Below are 23,442 nucleotides of genomic sequence, written 5' to 3' on the forward strand. Positions count from 1 at the left end.
ATTTTTTCATTTTTAAGTAACAGTTATAGATTGTATAACTGTTGAATCATTAAGAAATTATATATATTTTTTAAACAATATGTCTATATTTCATACATATTCCAAGGTGAAAAATAAAATCAAACAAAAACGTTCACTGTACAACACCTTTATTATTTACGGACTAATGTCCTTTGTTAGCAAAAGTTGCTCTTAGATATAAAAAGTTTATTCAAACCATTTAAATATTAGATTTGTGCAATATGGACTATTTCCACTTTAAGATACCGATACCATACAAATTTAATACATTTGTGAGAAATTCTCCTTAGCATCAACAACACATATTTTGCGCAACTGTTTAACAGTTACATATAGTATAAGTTCTAACAAAAACATCAACAATTAGATTTAGACACTTATGTGCGTAACTAAAGTGCATGCTGGGTTCCGTAAGGATCCATATCGTTACTCCACAACTCATTTTGTGAGACCCATACAAAAACCATTTCAACAATACAAATATTAGCTAAGGCCCACATTTCATTTGCAACAAAATGAGGTGGTAGTGAGTTTATTGTTAATAATACATATAACAGTAAAATTATTTTAAAATTGTTTAGTGACAAATAAATAACTTCATACAATTTCTTGCTGACCCTTCTGATTTTGCACACAAATGTCAAATTGCATCAATAACATAGACACATTAATGGGTAATTTATTTTATCTTTCCTGATACAAAGTTATCCCAGTTAATTCCATCACAAGGCAGTTTGCTTTCGATCCAAGGCGATAACCAAACCAAATACCATTTTTCACCCAACACAACTTGTATATTCAAATTTTGTCCATTATCATATTTACTCTTTTTACCTCTCTCGTGAGTTACAAGCCCTTTCAGCATTAAGTCAGTATGAAACCATAAAAGACCACCTGTAAAGGCCCCTCCCAGTACAACTATTATAACAAAAAATATATATAATTGACTTTGAGTCCATTCTAGGAATAAAGTAGCTAAAGGAAGTATAAGTTTAAATACCGAAGTCCACGACCCGAACGATAAATAGTCCCAAACGAAAGAAATATTATAGTATGAGGCATACACTGTCGCTGCAAACATGTAAAACACAAACACTAAAAAGAAGCGATGATTTTCATGTCCGATACAACAACTCGTGAACATACAATGATGGTCTCTCTTCAAAATACATACATTACATGTGTTGCAATGCCAAGACCTAGGTGGTGCTACTGTTTCACATACGGTGCAAAACCTCCAATTGGGTAAAAGTTCCGAGCTTAAAACTCTTCCTTTTATGCTTGTATCACACATAATAATCGCTACAAGATTTCCACACAAATTGTATAAAATAAAAGTGCCCATGAGGAAGTGGAAATTGTATACTAAACTCCATTGTTTGTAATACCTTGGCATGACCACGAACAGTTCAAAATAATAAATCAGCGGAATTATAACTAACACGAACCCAGTAACAATGGCATCTTTAAAACATTTTGGCCATATATCCCGCCGTATTATCATTTTTACACAATCACTAACGTAAAGACATTAAAGTTACAATATTTTTTTAGGTTATATTTACATATCATATGATTAAAAATGTTAAAATGACATCTAACCTTAAGTTCGCAAAACTTCGATTGTGTGGAGCGCATAGACCACCTGGAGCGTTAAGCAACGTTCAGAGAACTTCCACTATGGTGCGCTACACTTGATTTACCAATCATGGACCTATAGTCTGCTCGATTTTTTACCACAATTTTCTGTCGTGCCGTACTAGAAAAATATAAATGTATTTATTAATTAAATGATCATAGTGTGTTAAAAATTTCTACCTAGTTTTTATACAATTTTTTTTCACATTGCCAGTGTTCGACGCCACTGTCCTTATCATAATTCTCTGTTGTGTGCCTATCTTAACTGCCGATAATATAGATTTCCTTATAATCCGACTTGTGCTTTATTGACAGTCATCTTTTTCTAACCTATTTTCAGCTCGTTTTGCTGTCTATTTTTTCATTTCTGTCAGTTCGGTATACAGTTACGGTGGTGTGTGTTGTGTATTTGTGTTGTGTTTTCAATATGTGTAATTGTAGTAATTGTACCGTAAAAATTACCACAAATTTGTGTTGAGTGCACTATTGTCATGGAATAATAATAAGATCCATGTATTATTGTGATGGGTTCCAGGATAAGGTGAGATCCTTTGATAATATTTATTATTTAACTGCAATTAACTTGGCCTAGGGGCGAAAAGTTCGTATTCCCAATTGATCTGTTATTAAAAGTACCGTGAAAAATTCATCACTACATTTTTCCAGGGAAAATGTCAAACATTTCTTTGAATGTTTTTGTGAAGTTGTGCCCCCAACGAATGATAAAGAGCCATGGATAATTCAACAGTATCCTGAGAAATATAAAGATGAGGAAGTTTTAAAATCTGTACCCAAATTTGCATATCCTTATAAATTTGAAAAGTATGTATATCCACAAGTTCCTCTTCATTATTAAAACTAACGAAATATATATTTTTAGTGATGTTATTCAGCACTACTCTTTTGTGCTTACGGATTTAGAATCTAAGTGGACTTTTGGCTTTTGTAGACATGATCCTAAATCAGAAACAGCAATTGTTGTTTTAAGTTACCTACCATGGCATCAAGGATTTTACAAGTATGTTGCAAATTTAGATAGAATTTAGGTGTATTGATATTGATAAGAGTAACATAATCAGTCACTGGTTTTGGCATTTGTTATATCACCGATAATTAGGGGGAAATTTAATGGGGAACTTTATACACTTAGAGATAAACCTTCCCAAACCTAAATTTCGATGAGTTTTATGCTATACTTATGCTAATAATAGTAATCTTGAGTCAGTGTTATAAATTTGAATTTTTTATAGATTTGGCGATAATTTTTGGCATTGTAGCATCTTAATAGATGTGGTATGACTTAATTTCAACATATGTTTTAATTTTTTGTAATATCATTAGAAAATCAGTGATATGCAAACGAATCCTCTTGTTCTTCTCGATATGTAGAAGTGTGGCCAATGTAGATAAAATATTAGATATCTCCTTAATTCAGGAAAGAGATAGAATACAGTACTCTGAATATTGTAACCTCGATTGTAACTATTTAAAAGTTATTATTTACATAGGTATTTCTGAAAAAGAAAAATTCTATTCAATCAAAAATTTTCTTTTACATATGCTTTTGAAGATATAAGATTCTAAATTTTTATAGTAGTATGGAAGAACCACATTTTTAGTAAATATTATTATCATGGCATAGGTATAACATTTTTAAGATGTGACTAATGATCAGATAATAATATTGAGTTGATATAAGATAATACTTACATTTTCTATTTGTCGCAGTAGTAGTGACGTTTCATTAATTAATCCCTCTAATTTGGTGTTTAATTAATCTCCTTATCTCTTATTTACCTATTATAAATTATTGGGCAAAATATTTTCTAGAAATTATAATCAACTAGCATAAAAAGTTAAAACTACTTCATTGTAAAGCAATAGAAGTGGAAGGCTCGGTCTTTACTTATGTGGCAAGTTTATTAGAATTTTCAAAAATAATATAAAAACTGCCTTATCAAGTACATCATAGGTCCAACATAGACCACCACTCTGTATATATATAAAGTCGTAAAAAGTAAGCAATTAAAAATAAAAATGAACGTGTCCAAGGATTTTTCTCAAGAATATTACGCAAATCTCTATCGAATTTATGCTTCACTGCTACGCGTTGTAGATAGTGGTAGTAAGTCTTGTGTCAAATCAAATCAAAGTAATTGATATTTCTGCAACTTTCATAATTAACAACGCTTATTCGCATATGTACTTATTACGGTACATCATGTGAAACCATATAGCTAATATGTCGTGATATTCATGTTAATATTGATATTGTTATTAAAAGAGAAAGTCCCAGAGAAATAATTGTACCATTTTTGTCTAAAAAGTATTGAGGTCGTTTTGCTAAATGCTCCACAATGTATTTAATATTCTGTATTGACTTTTTATAATGTCCATCTCCAGTTGACTGTAAACTTTCTCTGAAACAAACAACGCCATTATAAAAACAATTAGATAAATAATTGATTTAAAGTTGCTGAAGGACATTACTTAGAGATGCAGCGGACTCGCGCGTGAACTAAAATTCTATTGCAGGAGACGTTTATGCCGAAGTATATCGTAAAAAATTCACGTCGTCCGGAAATACAATGAGTCAAATTTAACGTCAAAATAAATTTCAGGAACATTTTTCCAAAAATACTTCTTGACAAAGAGAATTTCCCGAGAACGTTAAAAATTGTAGAAATTAAAAAAAAATGTACCTATAGCTGTTGCGATGGGTATTAATTCTTCCTTAGTTGTGCTATAATTATGGATATAATAATTATTATTGATACAACTGTTTCTAGATTTGTCATGCTTTCACCAGGAAACAAGCTCTTCCAGTACATCGTGATAAAATTCCTGACTACATCGTCAGAGAGTCCCACTGATTCCCCAATTCCCTACCACGTCTAGATTCCGATGTGGCATTTGCGGAATTCCGTCGGTTTTCAAACAGCGCGTACGAAATACTCAAGGGTCAGCCCAGATCAGCTCAGTTTCAAAAACTATTAACTAGTAATTAAACAGACACTGCCTCACAATCGAGCAAGTTTGATTTTTTAATCACCTACATTTTTTCTGTCCCCAATGCAGTCCTAAAATTTAAATACATTTTGGCGGCCACCTGACTGACTATCTCCTGCCAATGTTCCTTTATCATATTTCCATTCCATTACAATTATCCTTTGGTATACTTTATACCAACATCTAGTGTTCCCGAAATCCGAGGCAATTTCATTATGTCTAATTTAATTAATATGAGAGCTGCGATATTAAATGAACACAGATTCGAGAAACTCAGATTTGTTAATAACACATTCTTTAGACATCCATATAAAACTCGATTTTTGAATGGTTTTAGGATATTTAAAGCTTGTCATTTTGTTTTGTTGTCATAATACCTTGTAGAATATCTATTGTTTCCATGAGTACAACTTTTGATACAATTGAAACAAAAAAATCAAGCTTTGTATGAGGGTAACCATATTTTTTACACCTGTGAAAGCTACTTTTCTTATGTATTTCTTTATTAGGCTATGAATTTTATATTTCTTAATCATTTTTTATGCGTGATTTAATATGCTTACCACTTAACGTAAAAAATGTCATCATGTTATATGACAGTAGCAATTTTGAATAGAATGCAATTGTTGCAAAAAAAATAATTTAGGGAAAATTGTCTCAAATTGCGTAGTTTACTCCCGAATATTGATATGCTAGGCCTCCCTGAAAATGGAAGAGTTGATTACAATTATTCTAATGGACATGAAAAGAACTGTATTTTGATTCAAGATATTAATTTGTTTGAATTTTGACAGACTGTATTTAGCTGAAAAATTGTATCGGGAATTATAAAAAAGCATTTTGAAGCTCTAAGATTCTAATTTTTAAGAGCTATAATCTTAGAGCTTCAAAATGTTTTTTTAAATTCCCGATGCGGCCATTTTTCACCTGAATACAGTCTGTCAAAAATCACCGAAAAATTTCGGAATATTTTTTGTTAATTGTCTGCGTTTGTGTATAGAAATAAACAAATAGCATTTGCTTGTATATATTTGGAATACTGAAATATGAACACATTCTTGAGCAAGATAATAGGTGCTGAAAATGTGGACGTTATGGAAAATTGCGATGTCATTAATGCAACTTTCCCCAGAGAAAAACGTCGGAATCTATTATATTCGCCACAAATTGCGGAGTAATTTCTGTCGATGGCAGCAAATTGTTAGGCAGCAGAATCTTTAACAAAAAATGTTTCAAATGTTTCTGCGTCGAAGTATAATAATACATATAATACTCCCGAAATTAAAGTACCTGCTAAATGTAATAAATGCAGCATGGTATAGATGAATGGTTGAGGACGTGTGTGGATTTGTCCGAGTATACATATCTGTCAGACGTAAACAAATGCCGTATCGTGTGGATGGTGCATATCGATACATTCGAAATTGTCATTTGCCAAATACTCGTCAAAAGGCACGCTACGTACACAAGCGGACAATTTGATACGTTTATAATTGACAAGCAACATATTTAGCGAGTAACCGCGTGTTATTAAAAGAAAATTGTACGTGTTGTTTTCTTAATTTACCGCCAAACAAACAACCTATAAATCGTGACCTCAGCTCCATTACGTATCCAGCTTTGTTATATATCTTATTTATGTCCAGTAATTATTTCGTCTGTTTTCCAATAAAAAGTCTCTGTGTGATTAAATTAAGCAGCGATCGACCGAACGACGGGAAAATGTATTCAAAACCTATTCACCCCGTCTGCCCAGGATGTTCCTAATTACATTTAATTTGAATGGATGTTCTTGGTCGCCGTACACATATCGGTTTATCACGCCCAGATTTCTAAAAGGCCTTAAAAATTGTCTGTCCCATGTGTTGCCATTAAAATGCATACATGTGTAAAACAAATAAGCAGGAACGGTCTTCGATTTTCTGTCAGCAGGCCAATATGTATTCTATGTGGGTAGTAGCAGTAGCTCTATATTGGGAAATAACAATACAAATAAATCGGTGTGCTTTCAATACCGTTTGTTTGATAAACAAAGTACCTAATTATTTTGAAAGTTAGGTAATTATTTAAATGATGATCAGCGGCAATACGTATAAAAGCAACATACCTTCAATTAATTAAAATATTCTTGGCGACGAAATTTCAGAATGGCTATAAGATCGTCAAGATCGTCAAAAATCCTGAAAGTGATTTCGCTGAAAATCGTTTCTAAAATTGCATTATTGGACCATGATAATTAGTTCAGCAGGCACATCTACAAGACCACTATATACATACAAATTTTTATTCGAATTGTTCGTTTCAAAAAAAATTTAGATGGTTATCCGTACATACTTTGAATCCAGTGCATAAATATAATAAAAAAATGTGACAGTAATTATTATTTTTAGCGCATCTAATTATCTCGGTCGTGGCTGACTGGTGCAAATTTTAATTATTAAAATTATTACGAATAATTTCGAGGCATCAACGTAGGAGCGTGTTTAAGCCGCAACAAAAGTGGAATAAAGGTTTAACGAGTTAATTTTTTATTCATTAACTCCGTGGAATGTTAGGCATTTCGCGTAATATAATACCCTGCGGTATCCTCTACGCTCTGGTGGTTCTGTTTACATGATATTTAAATGCCCCAGTACCACTGCGTACCCTAACTTGTTTATTCTGTCATCCGATTGTAGTACGCTGTTAAAAAAATATTTACTTATACGAGATCCCTAAAATATACACACATGATTATCTTATGTATTTACAGGAATACGTACAAGATGTGTAGGGTAGATATGTACACAAAAAGAATGATGGAACCAAAAAATAATAATATTAGAATAATGAAACTCAGTGCCTCGTTCGCATATGCAAGCAGTAGCCGTTGCTAGGAATCCACATACACCATTTCTTTATAATTCAAAAGCTTCTGTTTCGTTATCCATATTATCTTAGAAAGTAGTTTCTGAAAACCCTCTATTGCATGGTAATTTCATCGTCTTATTGTGTTGATAAATTGGCAGTACCAACAGTGGCCAATAGTCACGGCTTACCGCTTAAGTGTAGGTACTGAATTTAATTGCAACTTAAAGCTATTGAAAACATTTCGCTTTGTTGGCGATTAATAATAGACCAGGGCGGATCTGTTTTGAGATGGATGTGAGAGGGAGCAAGCAAATTTTTTGCTGAATTACCTTTAATACAACTCGCGTAATAAAAGTGTAGATCCTTAGCTCTAGGCGAGGTCCGGAACATTTTCAAAATTGCAAAAAAATTTAAAAATACTTAATTTTGATTGATAAATTTGATTTGATTTGATTGATAAATGTAATCTAATTGTTTAAAAATGTTTTGAATTTGCATTTTCTTGCCTTATTTTAATCATATTAAAACTATTGACATTAATGTCTGAACTGTAAAATTTGTACGTGAGGTAAGAATAGCGTTGGATTCAACTAAGTCAATTAATATATTCAGAACATTAATGCGCGACGTTATCACATCCGGAACCGCGCATGCAGATGTGTTTTCCTTTTTCTCCCAGCAGTTTTGCTTTTATAGCAAGTTGAAGGCAACATTCCTGTACGTTTGTAATAGACGCTGAAAACATTCTAAACTACTTTAAACTGTTACTTTAGGTGATATTTTCCTTTTCATTAAGTATTAGTTGCTAATGAAAATGCATTTACTTTCGCAAAGGATACCGATGTTATTTTAGAACTGGAATAGTAAAATTTGAATAAAATATGATCAGTAAGGTCGAAATTAGAAGGCACATGGTATTTTTATAATGTAAACAAAAACAATTTAAAGTTTTGTACAAAGTGCTCTTCTCAGCGTAATGTGGAACTCAAAATTATTATCTGAAGAGCAGAAAATTGCATTGGTGATAAATGGACGGGCCTAGCCCGAGAACAACAAGAGCAGGTTATACCTTCCACCGAGTCTTCCATCAGTGGAAGATCGTTGACCCTATATAGATTATTGATTATATGCAAAAAAACAGGAATAATAAGAATTATAATCATTATTATGTTAAAAATGACGAAAATCCAAGTTTGACCGGTTATAACTCAGTCAATATTAGTCCAAAAACTTTTGAAAACGCATCATTTTGAAGGGAATCTCACTAGCTTTTTTGTACAGCAATTTTCTTTGCCTATTTCTACTAAAAAAAAATAGAGTCAAAAAAGTAAAAAAATGAAAAAAATCTAATTTTTTGCTTTTTTAAAATTGTTTATTAACGATTTTTTGCTTAAAGTGTTTCTTTTGCTTTTTTTAAATAAGCCATTTCGATGGGAAATTCAATTCTCTACAAAATTTTTCCTATGAACTATACCGAAATTTTGCTTCGTTTTCGTGCGATATTTAAAAAATGCAGAAGAGCATTTTCACCTTTATGTTCAATTTCAACCCTCTAATTCAATAGCACCCCGCGGATTTTTTTTATTTTTAATGACCCTTCGAACAAGTCATGTGATGAAAATCCTTGAAAGTCTTATTTCCTTCCTTTTTTGCAAAAAATGAGAATTAAAACGTATAAGGCTAAACGCGACGAAAATCGAAAAATTGGCTAAGTTTGAGCGGCCATATATCAGTTAATTTTCATCCAAAAATACTTTACAATCTCTTTTTTGAAGGAAATTGTATCTACTTTTTTATGAAGCAATGCCTATGCCTATCTTTACTCAAAAAAAAACTAGAGGCAAAAAGTAAAAAAATCAAAGAATCGATTTTTTTGTCATATTGTTTATTAACGATTTTTTTGCATAAAGTTTTCCTTTTACATTTTTTAAATAAGCTATTTCGATGAGAAATTCAATTCTCTAAATATTTTTTCCTATGAACTATAGCGAAATTTTGCTTTGTTTTCGAGCTACAATTAAAAAACTGAAAGGGGTGCATTTTCACCCCTATCTACAATTTCCACCCTCTAATTTAATAACACTCCGCGGTTTTTTCATCTAAAATGACCATTTGAACGATTCATGTAATAAAATATCTTAAACGTCATATTTCCTCTTAAAATTCTATAATCAATACTCTAATAGGGATCATTTTAGGAAAAGTGTTACTTTGTTTATTTTGACGAAGGCAGTCGCTACTTGAAGTTTATCGTATAAATAAAATTTTTGGATTTTTCTCATTCTTACAAAAAGGTTAATGACTGACGTGCGTATAGAACATTCATAACACCAAAAAAATGTGTAAAATTCAATAATTTCCATTAATAATACTCGCATTAATCATTTATTTGAATGTCATATGCAGCAGTATCACAATAGTTTATTGTAATCGTTAAAAACGCCTTACCAATGACTAAACTCTTATTTTTCTTGGAAGTACTGTGTTAACGAATTATTATTTTATTGTAAAGTTTCTTGGTAATCGAATGGTACGAGTTTTTTATGGGTTTTCATCTCCACACCATTAAAGTTTATAACTACTATAAGTCTAACCAACATACTAGTGAAAAAAAATTGTTGTTATGAAACTAACTTCCCACTAAACAGCGTTGTTGTAAAGTCAATAGTGGTGAAAAATAAGAGAAAGAAATTATTTTAAGACAATTTTTCCAAATGAAAATTCCAAGGCAAATTGTTACAGTAGTTCCGATTATAGAACTTTATTGACTTGTTCTTTTCCAAGGAATCTCAACAAATATTGTACGGACTGTACTGCTAGCATTGTTGAATGAGTTACCATATCGTACTCATTGTCGCTTGCGAATTATTATCTTTCATATTGACTGCTTTTTTCAAATTTTGCAATAGTTGCAAAGATTTCAGCGGTAATTAATTGGTTATGGACATTTTGAGCAGCATCGGACCATTACCTGGAATTCTTACCTCATTCGAATGTTAATTTGAGAAATGTATGACTCACGGCAACTATCGAGATTTACCTTTCCTTCGTTCCATTATTAAAATTTAGATACACCTACGGATAAAAAGCAGGTAGGTATAATAAAAAATTACTGACCTCTATACACCCCGTTTCGCTTCCAACGGTTGGTGTGTCGTAAACAGTGGCGTGACGTGACTATATAGAAAATACTACAGTAAAATAACAAAATAGATTATGCGACCATAACTGATATGTGAAGTCAGTCGTATTGTAAAGTGTCTGCAAAAATATTCTTTAAAATTACTTTAAACTTTAAAATAATTTTTTTATTTAAGGTGAATTCAAATCTTTAACAGTTACCTATTCAAAAAGATGCAATTTTGAGACGTCATCGTTCCAAATTTTGATTTCAATGACTAAGTTAGTTAACTTTTTGTTTCAATAAATATGTATTTAATAATTTTGAAATATGTACTTATAATAACCATGTGTTGCCACCACTGCAATGTAAATAAGCTATGTAAATTAATAAATAAGGATAAAAGGATCAAATGAGTCACTTCGCTAATCCAGTTTTGAATTATATAATATGATGCATGGTTTCATAATAGTGTGTGTCATATGGATTATTTCTAAATTTCGCAGTAAATACCTAAAAACTTTTTATAGGCGCCTCTGCTGATCGTATTTTGCACTGACAAAAATTAAGTCCTGTGGTAAATAAATATTTGAGCAATAAGTATTTATTTATTCATAATTTAATGGAAGTATGTACATATTATGAACAAGCAGTGTTATTTCAATTGTGGATTAACGAAACATTATAAGACAGATCTATACATAGTTACAAAAAAATGGCTGTCTATATATACAGGGTGTTTGTAAATAAGTGCGAAATATTTTAGGGGGTGTTTGCCGAAGTTATTTTGTGAAAAAAAGTTCATATAAACATAGGTCGAAATATGCTTCCTTTCCGAGATACAAAGTGTTTAAATTTTAATTTTTTATTTATTTTTATTAATTGTTTCAGAGTTTTAAAGATATTGACTCGGAATTTAATGGTTGCATTTTATTTAGAAATATTGACAGCAACCTACTAGATAATATATCAATAGAAATTGAAAATACACAACTATGTTTTATTTTTTTGCTCAAAAACGGTACATCCTACGAAACTAATTTCATTCAGAATTGATGGCGGATTTCTAAAAAAAATAAAAAACGGGAAAATGTCAGTGACGTACCATTTTATTTAGAAAAATATACCATCGATACTCTGTGTCTCCGCCACTGGAGCATGTAAATTTTAGGAAAAATCCTCAGATTTTGGACAATGTTTACGTAAATATATGTGCCCAATTTCAAATTATTTCACGTACTAGTTTTTAAATGATTTAAAAAATATTTTTTTGAATTTTAACACCCTGTATCTTTTTAACGAAACGTCCTAGATAAAAAGTTCATAGGAAAGATTCCCCTTAAAATTCACCAAGGAATACGAGGTTTCATTTTTGGTCACCATTTGTGAATCACCCTGTATACAATGAGCTCGACAGTTATAAAAAATAACTATCTATAATTTTATATTTATCTTTCATTTGCTATCGATTTAGCTATACATATAGGTATACACACAGGGAAATCTTTATGTTGTGCATGGTTATGACAAAGTGGACAAATTTCACTAGTGCAACACCCTGTATATATCTGTATGTAGTGATTTGAATGTTAAATTAGAACAGGAAACTTTTTTCTTTACCTTTAAAAATTATAAATTTACATAATATAATATATTTCCAAATGAAACATTTTGAAACATTATCATCTATTTTTAGTTACTGTTAGGTACTGTTATTTAATTCATATCTGCTTGTGAAGAAAAAAAAACATTGCTAAATTACATATAATTTCTAGACCATGGTATTGTATTTATGTATTCGTATTACGCATTTCCTCAAAAAGAAACAAAAGCTAAGTGAAGATTTATTAAACAAATACTTACTCACTTAAAATTTAACGAATAAAGTATATTTAGTAATTTTTTAATAATACTTAAATATGTTTCCAAATAAATTTCGTTGATTACCTATAATTCTTACCTAGATCTTTGAACAGTGCGATATTTTAACAATTTATTAATGTTGACATAACGATACTATACCTAAAGAAATCGATAACAGGAATACAGCGGTCCTTTATTTACCCTTACCTTACAACATTCCGTCTTTAGTAAGTAGAATAAAATCAATACTTAGTCTATAAATAAGATTATCGGTTTAGCGATACAAATTCTTATTACGAGTAATATAAGGTTAAAAATAACTAAAATCAAGCTGCTATATCATTAATGTGGTTGAATTTAATATAATTCCGTTTCCTTGATTTGAAGTGCTGTCCAAATAAATATAAATTTTTCATTTCGTTTAATTATTATTCATGGCAAATCCGGAAATAGGTACAGCATGTTTGTTTTCACCTTACTCTTTGTATACCGATATATATTTTGATTGCACACTGACTCACAGTTATAGTAGGTAGGTGTTTTATTAATTGAATAAATAATCATTCCATTAAGAACGATACCTTTTAATATTTATGTGCTTATTTTATGCTGTTATAACTAGGTATTAATAATTTGCATACATTAAGGTGATTTATTTCTCGTGTACTTATAGCAATCGTCTTCTGGCATAGATAGAACACGCCTACTTATATGTAATTGTTAATGGGAAATATTCTAACAACTAAACTGACACTAGGCTACATTACATACTATTGGATACATCATCTTCTATAGCACATAGGTTGCAGAACCGTTTCCAAAAACCCTGATTTTTTATTTTTCCAAGAAATCGTGCTTTTCACTTGACTTCCGATTTGCGATATTCTAATTTTGTAAATGACAAATAAACATGTATAAAAAGTATAACAATAATCACAAAATCAAACGATTTTCTAAATAGGAAAATATTGATGAAAGGATTTTGTTTTGTTTTTAAAACGGGAAATCGGGAGAATATTTCATTAGACATTTTGCTTTGTGGCTTGAATCTTTTGTATCATCTAAATTGGGGTTTCATTAAGGCTTAAAATGATGCAAATGTCAATGATTTCGTCTCCAATCGCCGTTTCTATAAATAATCTCTTCTCGTTGGCCTTCGCCGTTTCTGTATTGGTTTTGATTGCATTGTAAAACTTCCTACACAAACTTTTTAAGTGTATTTAGTTTGTTTAATTTTTTTTGGTTACTATAAGTCACCTCTGCAAATTTCCTAGAAGAACCATGGAAACTACAAGTGCATGAAATATAGACAAATATTTGCCTACCACATATTTTAAATAATAAGCTTATTATCTTTAAATAAACATACATATATTTTTTATTTACATTTTCGTGGTCTGGTGAATAAATTTAATGTATAATATGGAAATAAAACAAGCACACCAATGTATATTTTTAAAAATATGTATTTTATTAGTTCTTGAGGCTTTACCTTACTTTAAAGCTAATTCGAATCAATTCCAAAATATTTTCTCAAAATCATATTAAATGAAGACAAACAATGTTTGTTCTCCGAAACCAAAAATCTGTTAGATGTCTCGACTCTCGAATGACAAAAACCACAACTCCATGTCTTGCTCCGTTTGAAAGATACAGGGTGTTTTTCGGTTTTGACTGTTTTTCCGTGTTGCTCGCAAATTTTTTTGTTGGTAATAATATTTGATTATTGCAAAAAGGTTTCAGTCGCTTGCTCCATATTTTCCTATATTATTCCGGTTTCTCTAAGCATGTCTTTTTGTGAAGAAAACCCTGTATATTTATATATTTTTCAAATATGCGAAAAATTGTCTTTCAAATTTTGCTAGCCATAAACACAAACTATATTTTTTTATAATTTAATTGTTTTTTTTTTTATACAGTTTAGTGTACCATCCATTTTTCCCATCGGTATATCCATATCCATCCATGGCACACTTAATTCTGTTAGGAAACAGTTGAATAAGGAAGTGTGTGCCACTGGATAACTAAATAAATAAAAAAAAGTATCATTCTCGTCCTCAGATTATATAATATTACATTTCTATTATTTTAGTCAATTAAATATGTAATTTTGGTCTAATTTCAGTAAATTTTTCATGAGTAATTTCCAGAACTGTCGCCGATTTGATTAATTCCTATCAGATTGATTACATAACATCTGGGGATTTTATTCTGATTAATTTATCTTTCATATTTTTAATGCATTGAATAAATCTCCAGTGACGCAAATAGAAGCATCGTTGTTGATAAACAACTTTTGCCAAAACCAGTGACCACTAAAACGTTGCATTATAACCAGTGATATTAGTTAGACAATTTCATTTGAAAATTTTCGTATTTGTTCAAATCGTGGATAAATTTGATAAGATAGGAACGTCACAAATTGTTTTGTCTTGAGTAAATAGAAACCGTATTTAAATATGTAATGTTATTTTGGTAACTAATCGAAACTTTATTCAGATATTTTGAAGAATTTATTCGTAGGATTTCATTTTTAGTATTAATTTAGACATTTAGTGAGAAACTTTCACGTCATACAAAATCAGCAAAACTGATGTGTATTAATCTTACATTTTTTAATGTGTATGTTGATGTATTGAAGTCGTTGTCAAACCCACAGACACTATTTTTAAATAATCACAAATTTCATAGCAATTAGTAAGAGGGTTCAGTGAACTAATCCGGAAGTTATGAAATTGAAGATGTTTACGTTTTAAAATATGTCCTAATATTTCAGATGTGATGAAATAAAAAGTAGAATAATGTGTTTTTAACTTTCAGTAAGTAAAAAATATCAAAAAATTTCGAGATAATTTTAATCTTCACTAATAATTATTACTTCAACAGAACTGAAGGGGAACAAGGGGATTATTCTGAAATTGATTTTTGGAAATGATTGAAAAATATTAAAAAAATAAACTTACTTTCCAAAACAGTATCTACCTAATTAGGTGCTATATATTCGCTGTCAAAATCTGAAAAACTTATTATTTCCATTATGTATTTGAATATTTAAAAACGTATCAAAATTGTAGAATGTTACTAAAAATCGATTGAAATCCCCAAAATTCTCAGAAGTCACGTTTAAAATCTAACCTAACCGATAAAATTTGCGTGCCCTTCTTCATTGAGCTTGAGCTAGTGAAACTACGTATTTTCACACGTTTTTCATTGATCCAGCTCGAAGGACCAATTATTTGAATGTTTTATTAAAGTAGAAAATTTTCAAATGAACATCGTAAGTTCTAACCATTCTATTTATGATTATTCTTCTCGCCTCTAACTTATTATCCAATAGATTTCTAGATACCACAGCAGTATTAATGCACAGTTCTCGCACCGAGGACCTTAGGGAATTTCTCTCTGCTGTGTACAACGCCAGATTGGCGGAGCCAGGCAAGAAGTTCGTAGTTCCTTTTAACAGAGGTGAAAGTGTATGTATGCCTCGTACGTATCTGCCCATTGTATTCCTTTTAATGCAGCAAAATTTTGCAGACTTTCGCGGTTGATGTTCCTAGGCCGTTCCAGCTACCAAGTATTCCGGAAAATGTAAGTATGCCCATATCAGATCATACCAGGTGTGAAATCAACTAGCAGTAGCGGCTTTTTAGAGCAGTTCGCTGCCCTTCGTAAGCGTTCGGAACAGGATCGGATTCTGATTAAATTTAAACCGTTCATTTTATTGCTGTTTCATCAACAGCCGATTTTACTAATTCAATATTGTCTGGTATTTCGTTTTGTTCCGTTTCAAAAGGTCTCCAAAATACAGTATTGTAATAATTTTAGTAAACAAAATACCTCTGTTATTTCTCCCTTTCGAAATTGTAATATGAATGATTAATAGAGGGTGCCTATATTGTTGCACTCCACTGCTACGCAATTTGTCAACAACTGAAATTTATGGCTGGTCGCCCAGTCCGGCTGTGTTTGTTTCCCGTTTGCCCGCGCGCTCATTCTTCAACTGGGCGACCAGACCTGTATATGGGTATGGCTAAATAAATATGGGAACAAATTTTTGAAAATTCCAATGCCGAGTAGTTGCGTAGCGACCGAACCTGGTACATGCCGCCAAGATTTTTGGTCTTCAATTCAGATCAGAAAGACTATACACACAAAGGTGTTTGTCCTTCGTCTGCCTACAAGATTAAATACTACCCACTTATTGCGTCGAAGCTCAGTTGTATTTATTCTGCAACTAATTTGATGTAAATAAAAACCTACGCTTACGGATATCCAAGCGATATTTTTTCATAAACCATTTATGTTTTCCTGAAAAAAAAAAAGTAGCAAATGTGTTGTATTTAGTAATGTAAATGTGTATCAAACATAGAGAGAAATAAGTAGAATAATAAGACTGTGTCAACTTTCATAGTACCTAACTTTCTTTAGGTATTATTCTAGTCTAGACAATAAGCAAATTTTTATTATTTTTGTTTCTATTAACATTTATAGAAGGATTAAATTCGCATCACGCAAAAGTTCGTTGGACAAATTATCAGAAAATTGTTCACACCTAAATAGCAAAACAAAGGGTTGTGCATGTAGCAGAATATAAGCTGTGTTGTTATAACGAGGACAGATTATGTACATTTTTCTGTTTCGAGATAAATAATATCTGTTTTTGCCTCTGTTATCTCTTTCATAATAATTCGTACTCTCAGCACCGTTACCCATAATATTAATGTTATCGTTTGTTATTAAAGAGTCGCGTTGATAGTATACTGTTGTCAATAATTATTCAGGAATGATGAATGACTTACTAAAAACAAAGACGTACACAGCTAAAGAGCTAGTTGTGGGAATGAAATGTTGGAGCAGCTTTAATAATTCATATACGAAGTTTCTCGGGACACCTCAATTATATATTATCACACAGCATTACTTTGAAAACTCAAAAATCCTTTTTCACTAAATTATTGTTTAGAAATAAATTTAGAAAGATCGGCCATAAACTGGTTGCTTTGAAGACCATATAATAAATATATTATTCAAAAAGGTATGGTACGTTCCAAATATATCTATAATTTATTTATTCTCAATAGTGAATTAAAATCAATTTGCTACAAGCTTCATGATTAACGGTATTTTGGTATTGTGCAGATATATGTTGCAGCAACTAGTACATTGACTTTTCATTTTATTTGCCTCTATTTTCGGATAAATACCTACTGTGTTTTTGGTACCCTTCCAAATTCAATTTTATCGAGGTCATTACAAATTCAATTCAAGTTTAAAGTTTAAAGTATTAGCAGGAAGCTTTAACTTAAAAGCAATATGGACCATCTACTAAAAACAAACAAAATTGTTGAGCATCGATTTAGTGTATGAGTTTTTAATCCTCCTTTAGCTAAATACTAGGACATTATATGTCTTATTGCTATATACAATGCGTTGTTTGTAAGATAGAGAAAATAATTTAAAAAATAGTAGAAAGTATTGACTAAGTTTTTTTTCTGAAGAGCCTTTTCATTTCCTTATCGCCTTCAATTTCGTTCTAGAGGAATCTTACGGAGTACTTCAACGCCGTGGACACCCACAACATGATGGTGGTCTTCGCGTCGATGCTCTACGAGAGGCGGATCATCTTCACCTCCAAGAAACTGAAGAGGCTGAGCGCCTGCGTGCAGTCCGCCAACGACATCATCTATCCCATGATATGGCAGCACATTTTCATCCCCGTTTTGCCGATGTCCCTCATCGACTACCTGCTGGCGCCCATGCCCTTCCTCATAGGGGTGCCGCACGAGGTGCTTAAGGTAAGTCGCTCAGTCACATATGGCGATAGTTGCCTTTTCTATGGATTCTTCTGTCAAAGTTTTTTCTAACCGTGTTGACATAATATCCATGCTTTCTTATTGACGACCCAATCTATTCCGAATTGTCTACATACGCTCCTTTAAACATCTCGACCATTCCTTTTCCTTTCACCAATCAATAACTGACGGATTTTCCTTATCGCCTTCCATGTTCGAACGCAACAGTGTCGTGAGACTTTCATTTGCGGATTTTCCTTCTACACACCTAGCGTTTCTTAATTTGAAGGTATTTGTAGAAATTACCACGGAAAGAAGATCTGTTCTATCACAATTAATCCTTCAATATTGACTTAGCTTTCCAGTCGTCGACATTTTGAAAGTTTACGTCAGCACAGTTGCTTTAAAACTAGTTTCTGACTGCTGTTGGGACAACCCTTCTATCTCTGCTCTACTTGAATCATCAAATTGATCATCAAAGCAAATATATTGGTTATTTCAAAGAGTTGTTCCAGTTCACGTTGAAGAAAGATACAATTCTAAAAACAGAACATCGGTTTGCGTAAGTTGTTCACAGTTCAACGCGGGGTTATTATTATGGTTTAAGGTAAACGCAATGGCAAACAATGCTTTTGTTCAAGCATGCACAACTTTCCATAACCGCCACATGGTACATACGTGCTTGCTGTATGTCAATTTGTACTTGAACTATGTCGTGCCCGAACGATCGTGATGCGTTCGTTTTGGCGGCGATCCAAAATAGAGGAATTAAAGGCTTTTTACGTGTTATACCAAGTTCCCTAATTTCCAATGTCAAGTTTTTTCTTATGTTTTGTGATATATTCATGGTCGACAATGCCACTCTATTTGAAATTTAATTTCTTTGGATAACATTTAAAAAAATGCGATCTCAAAGGTGTAAGAACACTTTCGACATAAGGAACGTCATAAAATCAAGTTTTAAATTACTGCTAGCGCCGAGACTGCTACAAAGTGTAAAAGCGATCCCACTGTTGTGGCCAGATCTATCCCTAAACAATTTACAACCCTATATGTGTGTGCTAATCCTCTTTGTGCTTTATGATGCACGCTTTGTGTGGCAGAAAATATTAATATGTAATAATTACAGCCAGCAACCCTCACAGCAGCGATGAATGTCAGTATATAGAGGTATACAAGGTGTCACATAAGTAAATATCAACGGTTTTGTCTTATTTTTTTCCAAACTCACTGAAAAAAGCAAACAATTAAAAACTACGAAATACCACATCACTGTGTATCGCACACGTAAGTTTTGTACGTTTCGAGATTCAATCTGTTTTCGTTTTCAGAGCTACTAAAAAAAAACTGAAAGATAATTTAATACGAAACGTGATTCTCAGCTTTTGAATATTTCGAACATTGATTCTGCTCATCACTTAGCTAGACGTTTTTCCGCTTGTATTCCGGATTTCCTTGCTCGTTTGCGCATCCACTTGTTTGTAGTCAATATTGACGGAGTGTTATTGTAATATTTTTTATCAAACATGTAATTTCTTATCGATGCTTCATCCTCTAAGGATTGTGCGATTTTTTTAAATACGTAAATGTTATATAGATCGCATCATTTATTTACACAATGACTTAATTTTTTAGAAAACAATCTTTGATTCTACAGATACTTCAAATGAAAAACCTAAATGTCCATATTTTAGATTTCGCAATTTGATGTTTAATTGGATATTAGAAACCTGTAACCAATAAACATATAGACCAATTGGAATTTAGAGGGGAAAAAAAGAAATAGCAAAGGGGCTTATAATAAATGAAAAAATAAATAAATAAATGCGTTGATTTGGGGGGGTTGAAAAGATGTGGAAAATTGTATCATTGGGCAAAAGTTGACGTCAACAAAAAAGTATCCAATAGAAAAGTTGTAGATCATGCAAAAATCTACAACTTTTGTAGAGGTCACTTTTTAAAATAACCATTTTTTTAAAAATGCGAAAAACAGGTCTTTTTCTGATTTTTCGTTTTTTATTTCTCATTTCCGCAAAAATAATTTAATTTTGATGAAACATGGTGAAAGTATACCTTTCTGTATCTTAAATAACCACACATTTTTTTAGATAAAAAAATCAAGAAGTTTTCGAGATATTCATTTCAAATGAAGTTTTGGGTCAAATAATGACACAGTTTTTTTTTGTATTTTTTTCCGTAGAATTGAATGGTGTAATCAGTTTTGATTTTTTTTTAATTTAAACAAATTATCAACAATTACTGAAAAATTCATTGTTGCGTCACTTTTTATTTTTTTTTTGCATTTTTGAACATGTTATTGAACTGTGATTACAGATTTTTCAGACCGGAAAAATGAATATCTCGGAAACTTCTTGATTTTTATATCTAAAAAAATTGTGCTTATTTAAGACACAGAAAGGTATACTTTCACCAAGTTTCGTCAAAATTAAGTTATTTTTGCGGAAATGAGAAATAAAAAATTAAAAAATCAGAAAAAAACTGTTTTTCGCATTTTTCTCGTAAATTTTGAGGTTATCTCAAAAAGTGATCTCTACAAAAGTTGTAGATTTTTGCACGATCTACATTATATTGGATATTTTTTTGTTTGACGTCAACTTTCGCCAGAAATCCCAATGATACAATTTTTCACAACTTTTCAACTCCCCAAATCAACCTGCCGCCACCTCACGCCTCACGCATTTAGTTTTTTTTAGATTTATTATAAGCCCTTTTACCATTTCCACTTATAAAAGTCCAGGTAACAATTTTTTCTCCAAGTGTAATTTGGTTGGACTAATATATCTATACACAATATAGATCAATCAACTAATACTAAATTTATTTTTTTTTAATCTTATTATGACTGACATGACACGTAATTGTATTTCTTCAAGCTCGGATCACACCTTCGGTTAATTTTGTGTATCAATGTCGTCGTCTCTAAAAATAAGCAGGAAAATATTCCAAAATAGCCACATCAACAAGCTTGCATAATAAAATAATGAGTAGCAAATTAATTATCAGTAATAGACTTGAAATTCTAGCAAGATAAATAAACACGCCCACGTCAAAGGATCTGCCAATATAATCCAGGATTTACGGACATTTCCTGTCAGAAATATCTATTCTTTTACAAATTTCATTTGCGGGAATGCAGTTTTTTTTTAATTTACTTTGCTGTAGCAGTCCTATACGGTATAGAATGTTTTAAATTCAATTTAGTTTGCACTATTTTCATAACTACACTTGGTATAATTTATATTTTTATTTATAAATAATGTATTTCAATTAAAATAACATTAATTTAAATAGATTTCACTTAGTTTTTACGTTTTTGAATTATGGATTACTGCCTTAATTTTAACAGACGATAATTAACGACATTAAAATAAACAAAAAATCTTATATGACATGAGTCCTAAACTAAACAAAAAATTTTATATGACATGGGTTCTAAACTCAACCATTTCCGAGAAAAAAATATTGACATAACTGCATGCATACAATACCATAAAATGCAATGTTTATCCCTTTTTTGAACTTCTTTATGCTCAATTTTAAAAAATAGTTAGCGTTGTAATAACTAAAATTCGATAAAATTCATATCGAGCAATGTGACAACGGCGCAGCGGTTAACACGAGGTACTAAGCTGCCCAGCAATACTCAATTCAGTTGGTATCTGGAATTGGACTGTGTCGCAGTGTTTTTTGCGTACCACTATTTTTAATACCTATGATTATTTGGACGACGTGAATCTTTGGGTCCCTAGGGTTACATCCCTATTTTTTAAATTCATAATTTGATTAAAAGTTAAGTTCCCGTTTTATTCATAATTACTAAAATTCGAGCTAAAATTTAAGCACAGCACTGTCTTCGTACTACAAAATCGATACATTTTATTTTATTTATTTAAAAACTGGAAATTTACAGCTGTGTTGCGCTGTTGTCACGTTGTGATGAAACTGTTAATCTTACGGCCCTGTAATGTGCAACTTTTTTGTTCATTTACGATTACTCTATCTCATGCTGAAATTATGGCAGTCATACTTCTTACACCCGGTATACAGTGTAGGAAAGTACCGATGGTCTATCAGAAGTTACGTGAGAGCGATAAAGTAAGCCATAGAAATCAATGTGATAGACAAGGATGGCTATAATGAAGGCTTCTAATAGTCAACGCCCATTTCGCCCTTCCACAAATAAGAAGTGGATCTTATTTGTGGAAGGGCGGAACGGGCGGTGACTATGAGAGGCCCTCATTATAGCCATACTTCTCTATCGCATGGATTTCTATGGCTTACTTTATCGCTCTCACGTAACTTCAGATAGACCATCAGTACTTTCCTACCCTGTATGTTAAAATTCGTGCTTTTCAAATTCGTCTTACATGCCTTGTAACCAACCCCCTTCATAGTTAGGCAGATCCAAGTTGTTACTTTATTTTGCAGCAAGTCCGTAGAAGCGAAATCGGCGATGTGGTAATCCTAGACGCCGACGCCAATACGGTGGAAACGCCTTTCGATGATCTCAATAATCTCCCTCAAGAAGTAGTAAGTACGCCTTTTAGTTTTTAGAAAGAAAAAAAAAAGTATTAATTTTGAGTACGAAAATATTGGAGGATTCTGTATGAGCTTATTTATCTACATCTGTACAGGGTGTATCTTTAAGTGGGTGGTCAGTTTTTTTAGGGGTAATAGTACTTGTTCCTCTGAATACGAATCTTTTTTTATTGAATCAAGCAGTCGGAATTGTAATTAGATTTTTAAAATACACTTTAATACTTGTGTACGCCGCCACTGTAATATTTATGTATTACAAATACAGGAATTGTAGGCAAGCTACAGTGCACGTGAAGGGAGATAGTGTGGGTCAACGGAGACGAAGCGAAGGGCGTTGTTGTTCCGCATTTGGAGATAGGTCTTACATCTAACTGTGAATTTGAATGTTTTTCATAGCTGGATTTTTTTTTTTCAAGAATTAAAGTAGAAATTTTGAAAGATAAACAAGTTTTTAAAGAAATAAGGGTAGTTTAAAAAATATTTTATTTTGGTTTCATTAAAAATGTAGGAATAAGACTAAAGTTGTAGCACATATCAGCCCTTTCTAGAGAAGTTGTATTCAACCAGGGGTACGCAGAGGGATTTCTT

General features: G+C 31.7%; 2 protein-coding genes across 4 annotated transcripts in view; one reads left to right on the plus strand and one right to left on the minus strand.

The window, feature by feature from the left end:
- Positions 1–682: 682 nt before the first annotated feature.
- On the minus strand, positions 683–1,583 carry LOC108909886 (probable palmitoyltransferase ZDHHC24). Its single transcript, XM_018714345.1, has one exon. The coding sequence runs from the start codon at positions 1,523–1,525 to the stop codon at positions 701–703; it is 825 nt and encodes a 274-aa protein (XP_018569861.1). The 5' UTR covers positions 1,526–1,583; the 3' UTR covers positions 683–700.
- A 458-nt stretch (positions 1,584–2,041) lies between these two features.
- LOC108909885 (DENN domain-containing protein 1A) overlaps positions 2,042–23,442 on the plus strand; it is a 31,451-nt gene continuing 10,050 nt past the window's right edge. For all 3 annotated transcript variants that reach the window (XM_018714342.1, XM_018714344.1, XM_018714343.1), the window contains exons 1-7: positions 2,042–2,200; positions 2,326–2,481; positions 2,540–2,677; positions 15,840–15,975; positions 16,037–16,090; positions 18,040–18,297; positions 22,744–22,845. In XM_018714342.1, the coding sequence (XP_018569858.1) occupies positions 2,184–2,200; positions 2,326–2,481; positions 2,540–2,677; positions 15,840–15,975; positions 16,037–16,090; positions 18,040–18,297; positions 22,744–22,845 (861 nt within the window). In that variant the 5' untranslated portion in view covers positions 2,042–2,183. The remainder of the gene's footprint in view (positions 2,201–2,325; positions 2,482–2,539; positions 2,678–15,839; positions 15,976–16,036; positions 16,091–18,039; positions 18,298–22,743; positions 22,846–23,442) is intronic.

Source organism: Anoplophora glabripennis, unplaced genomic scaffold (assembly GCF_000390285.2).
Source record: "Anoplophora glabripennis isolate ALB-LARVAE unplaced genomic scaffold, Agla_2.0 scaffold28, whole genome shotgun sequence".
Lineage (NCBI taxonomy): Eukaryota > Metazoa > Arthropoda > Insecta > Coleoptera > Cerambycidae > Anoplophora > Anoplophora glabripennis.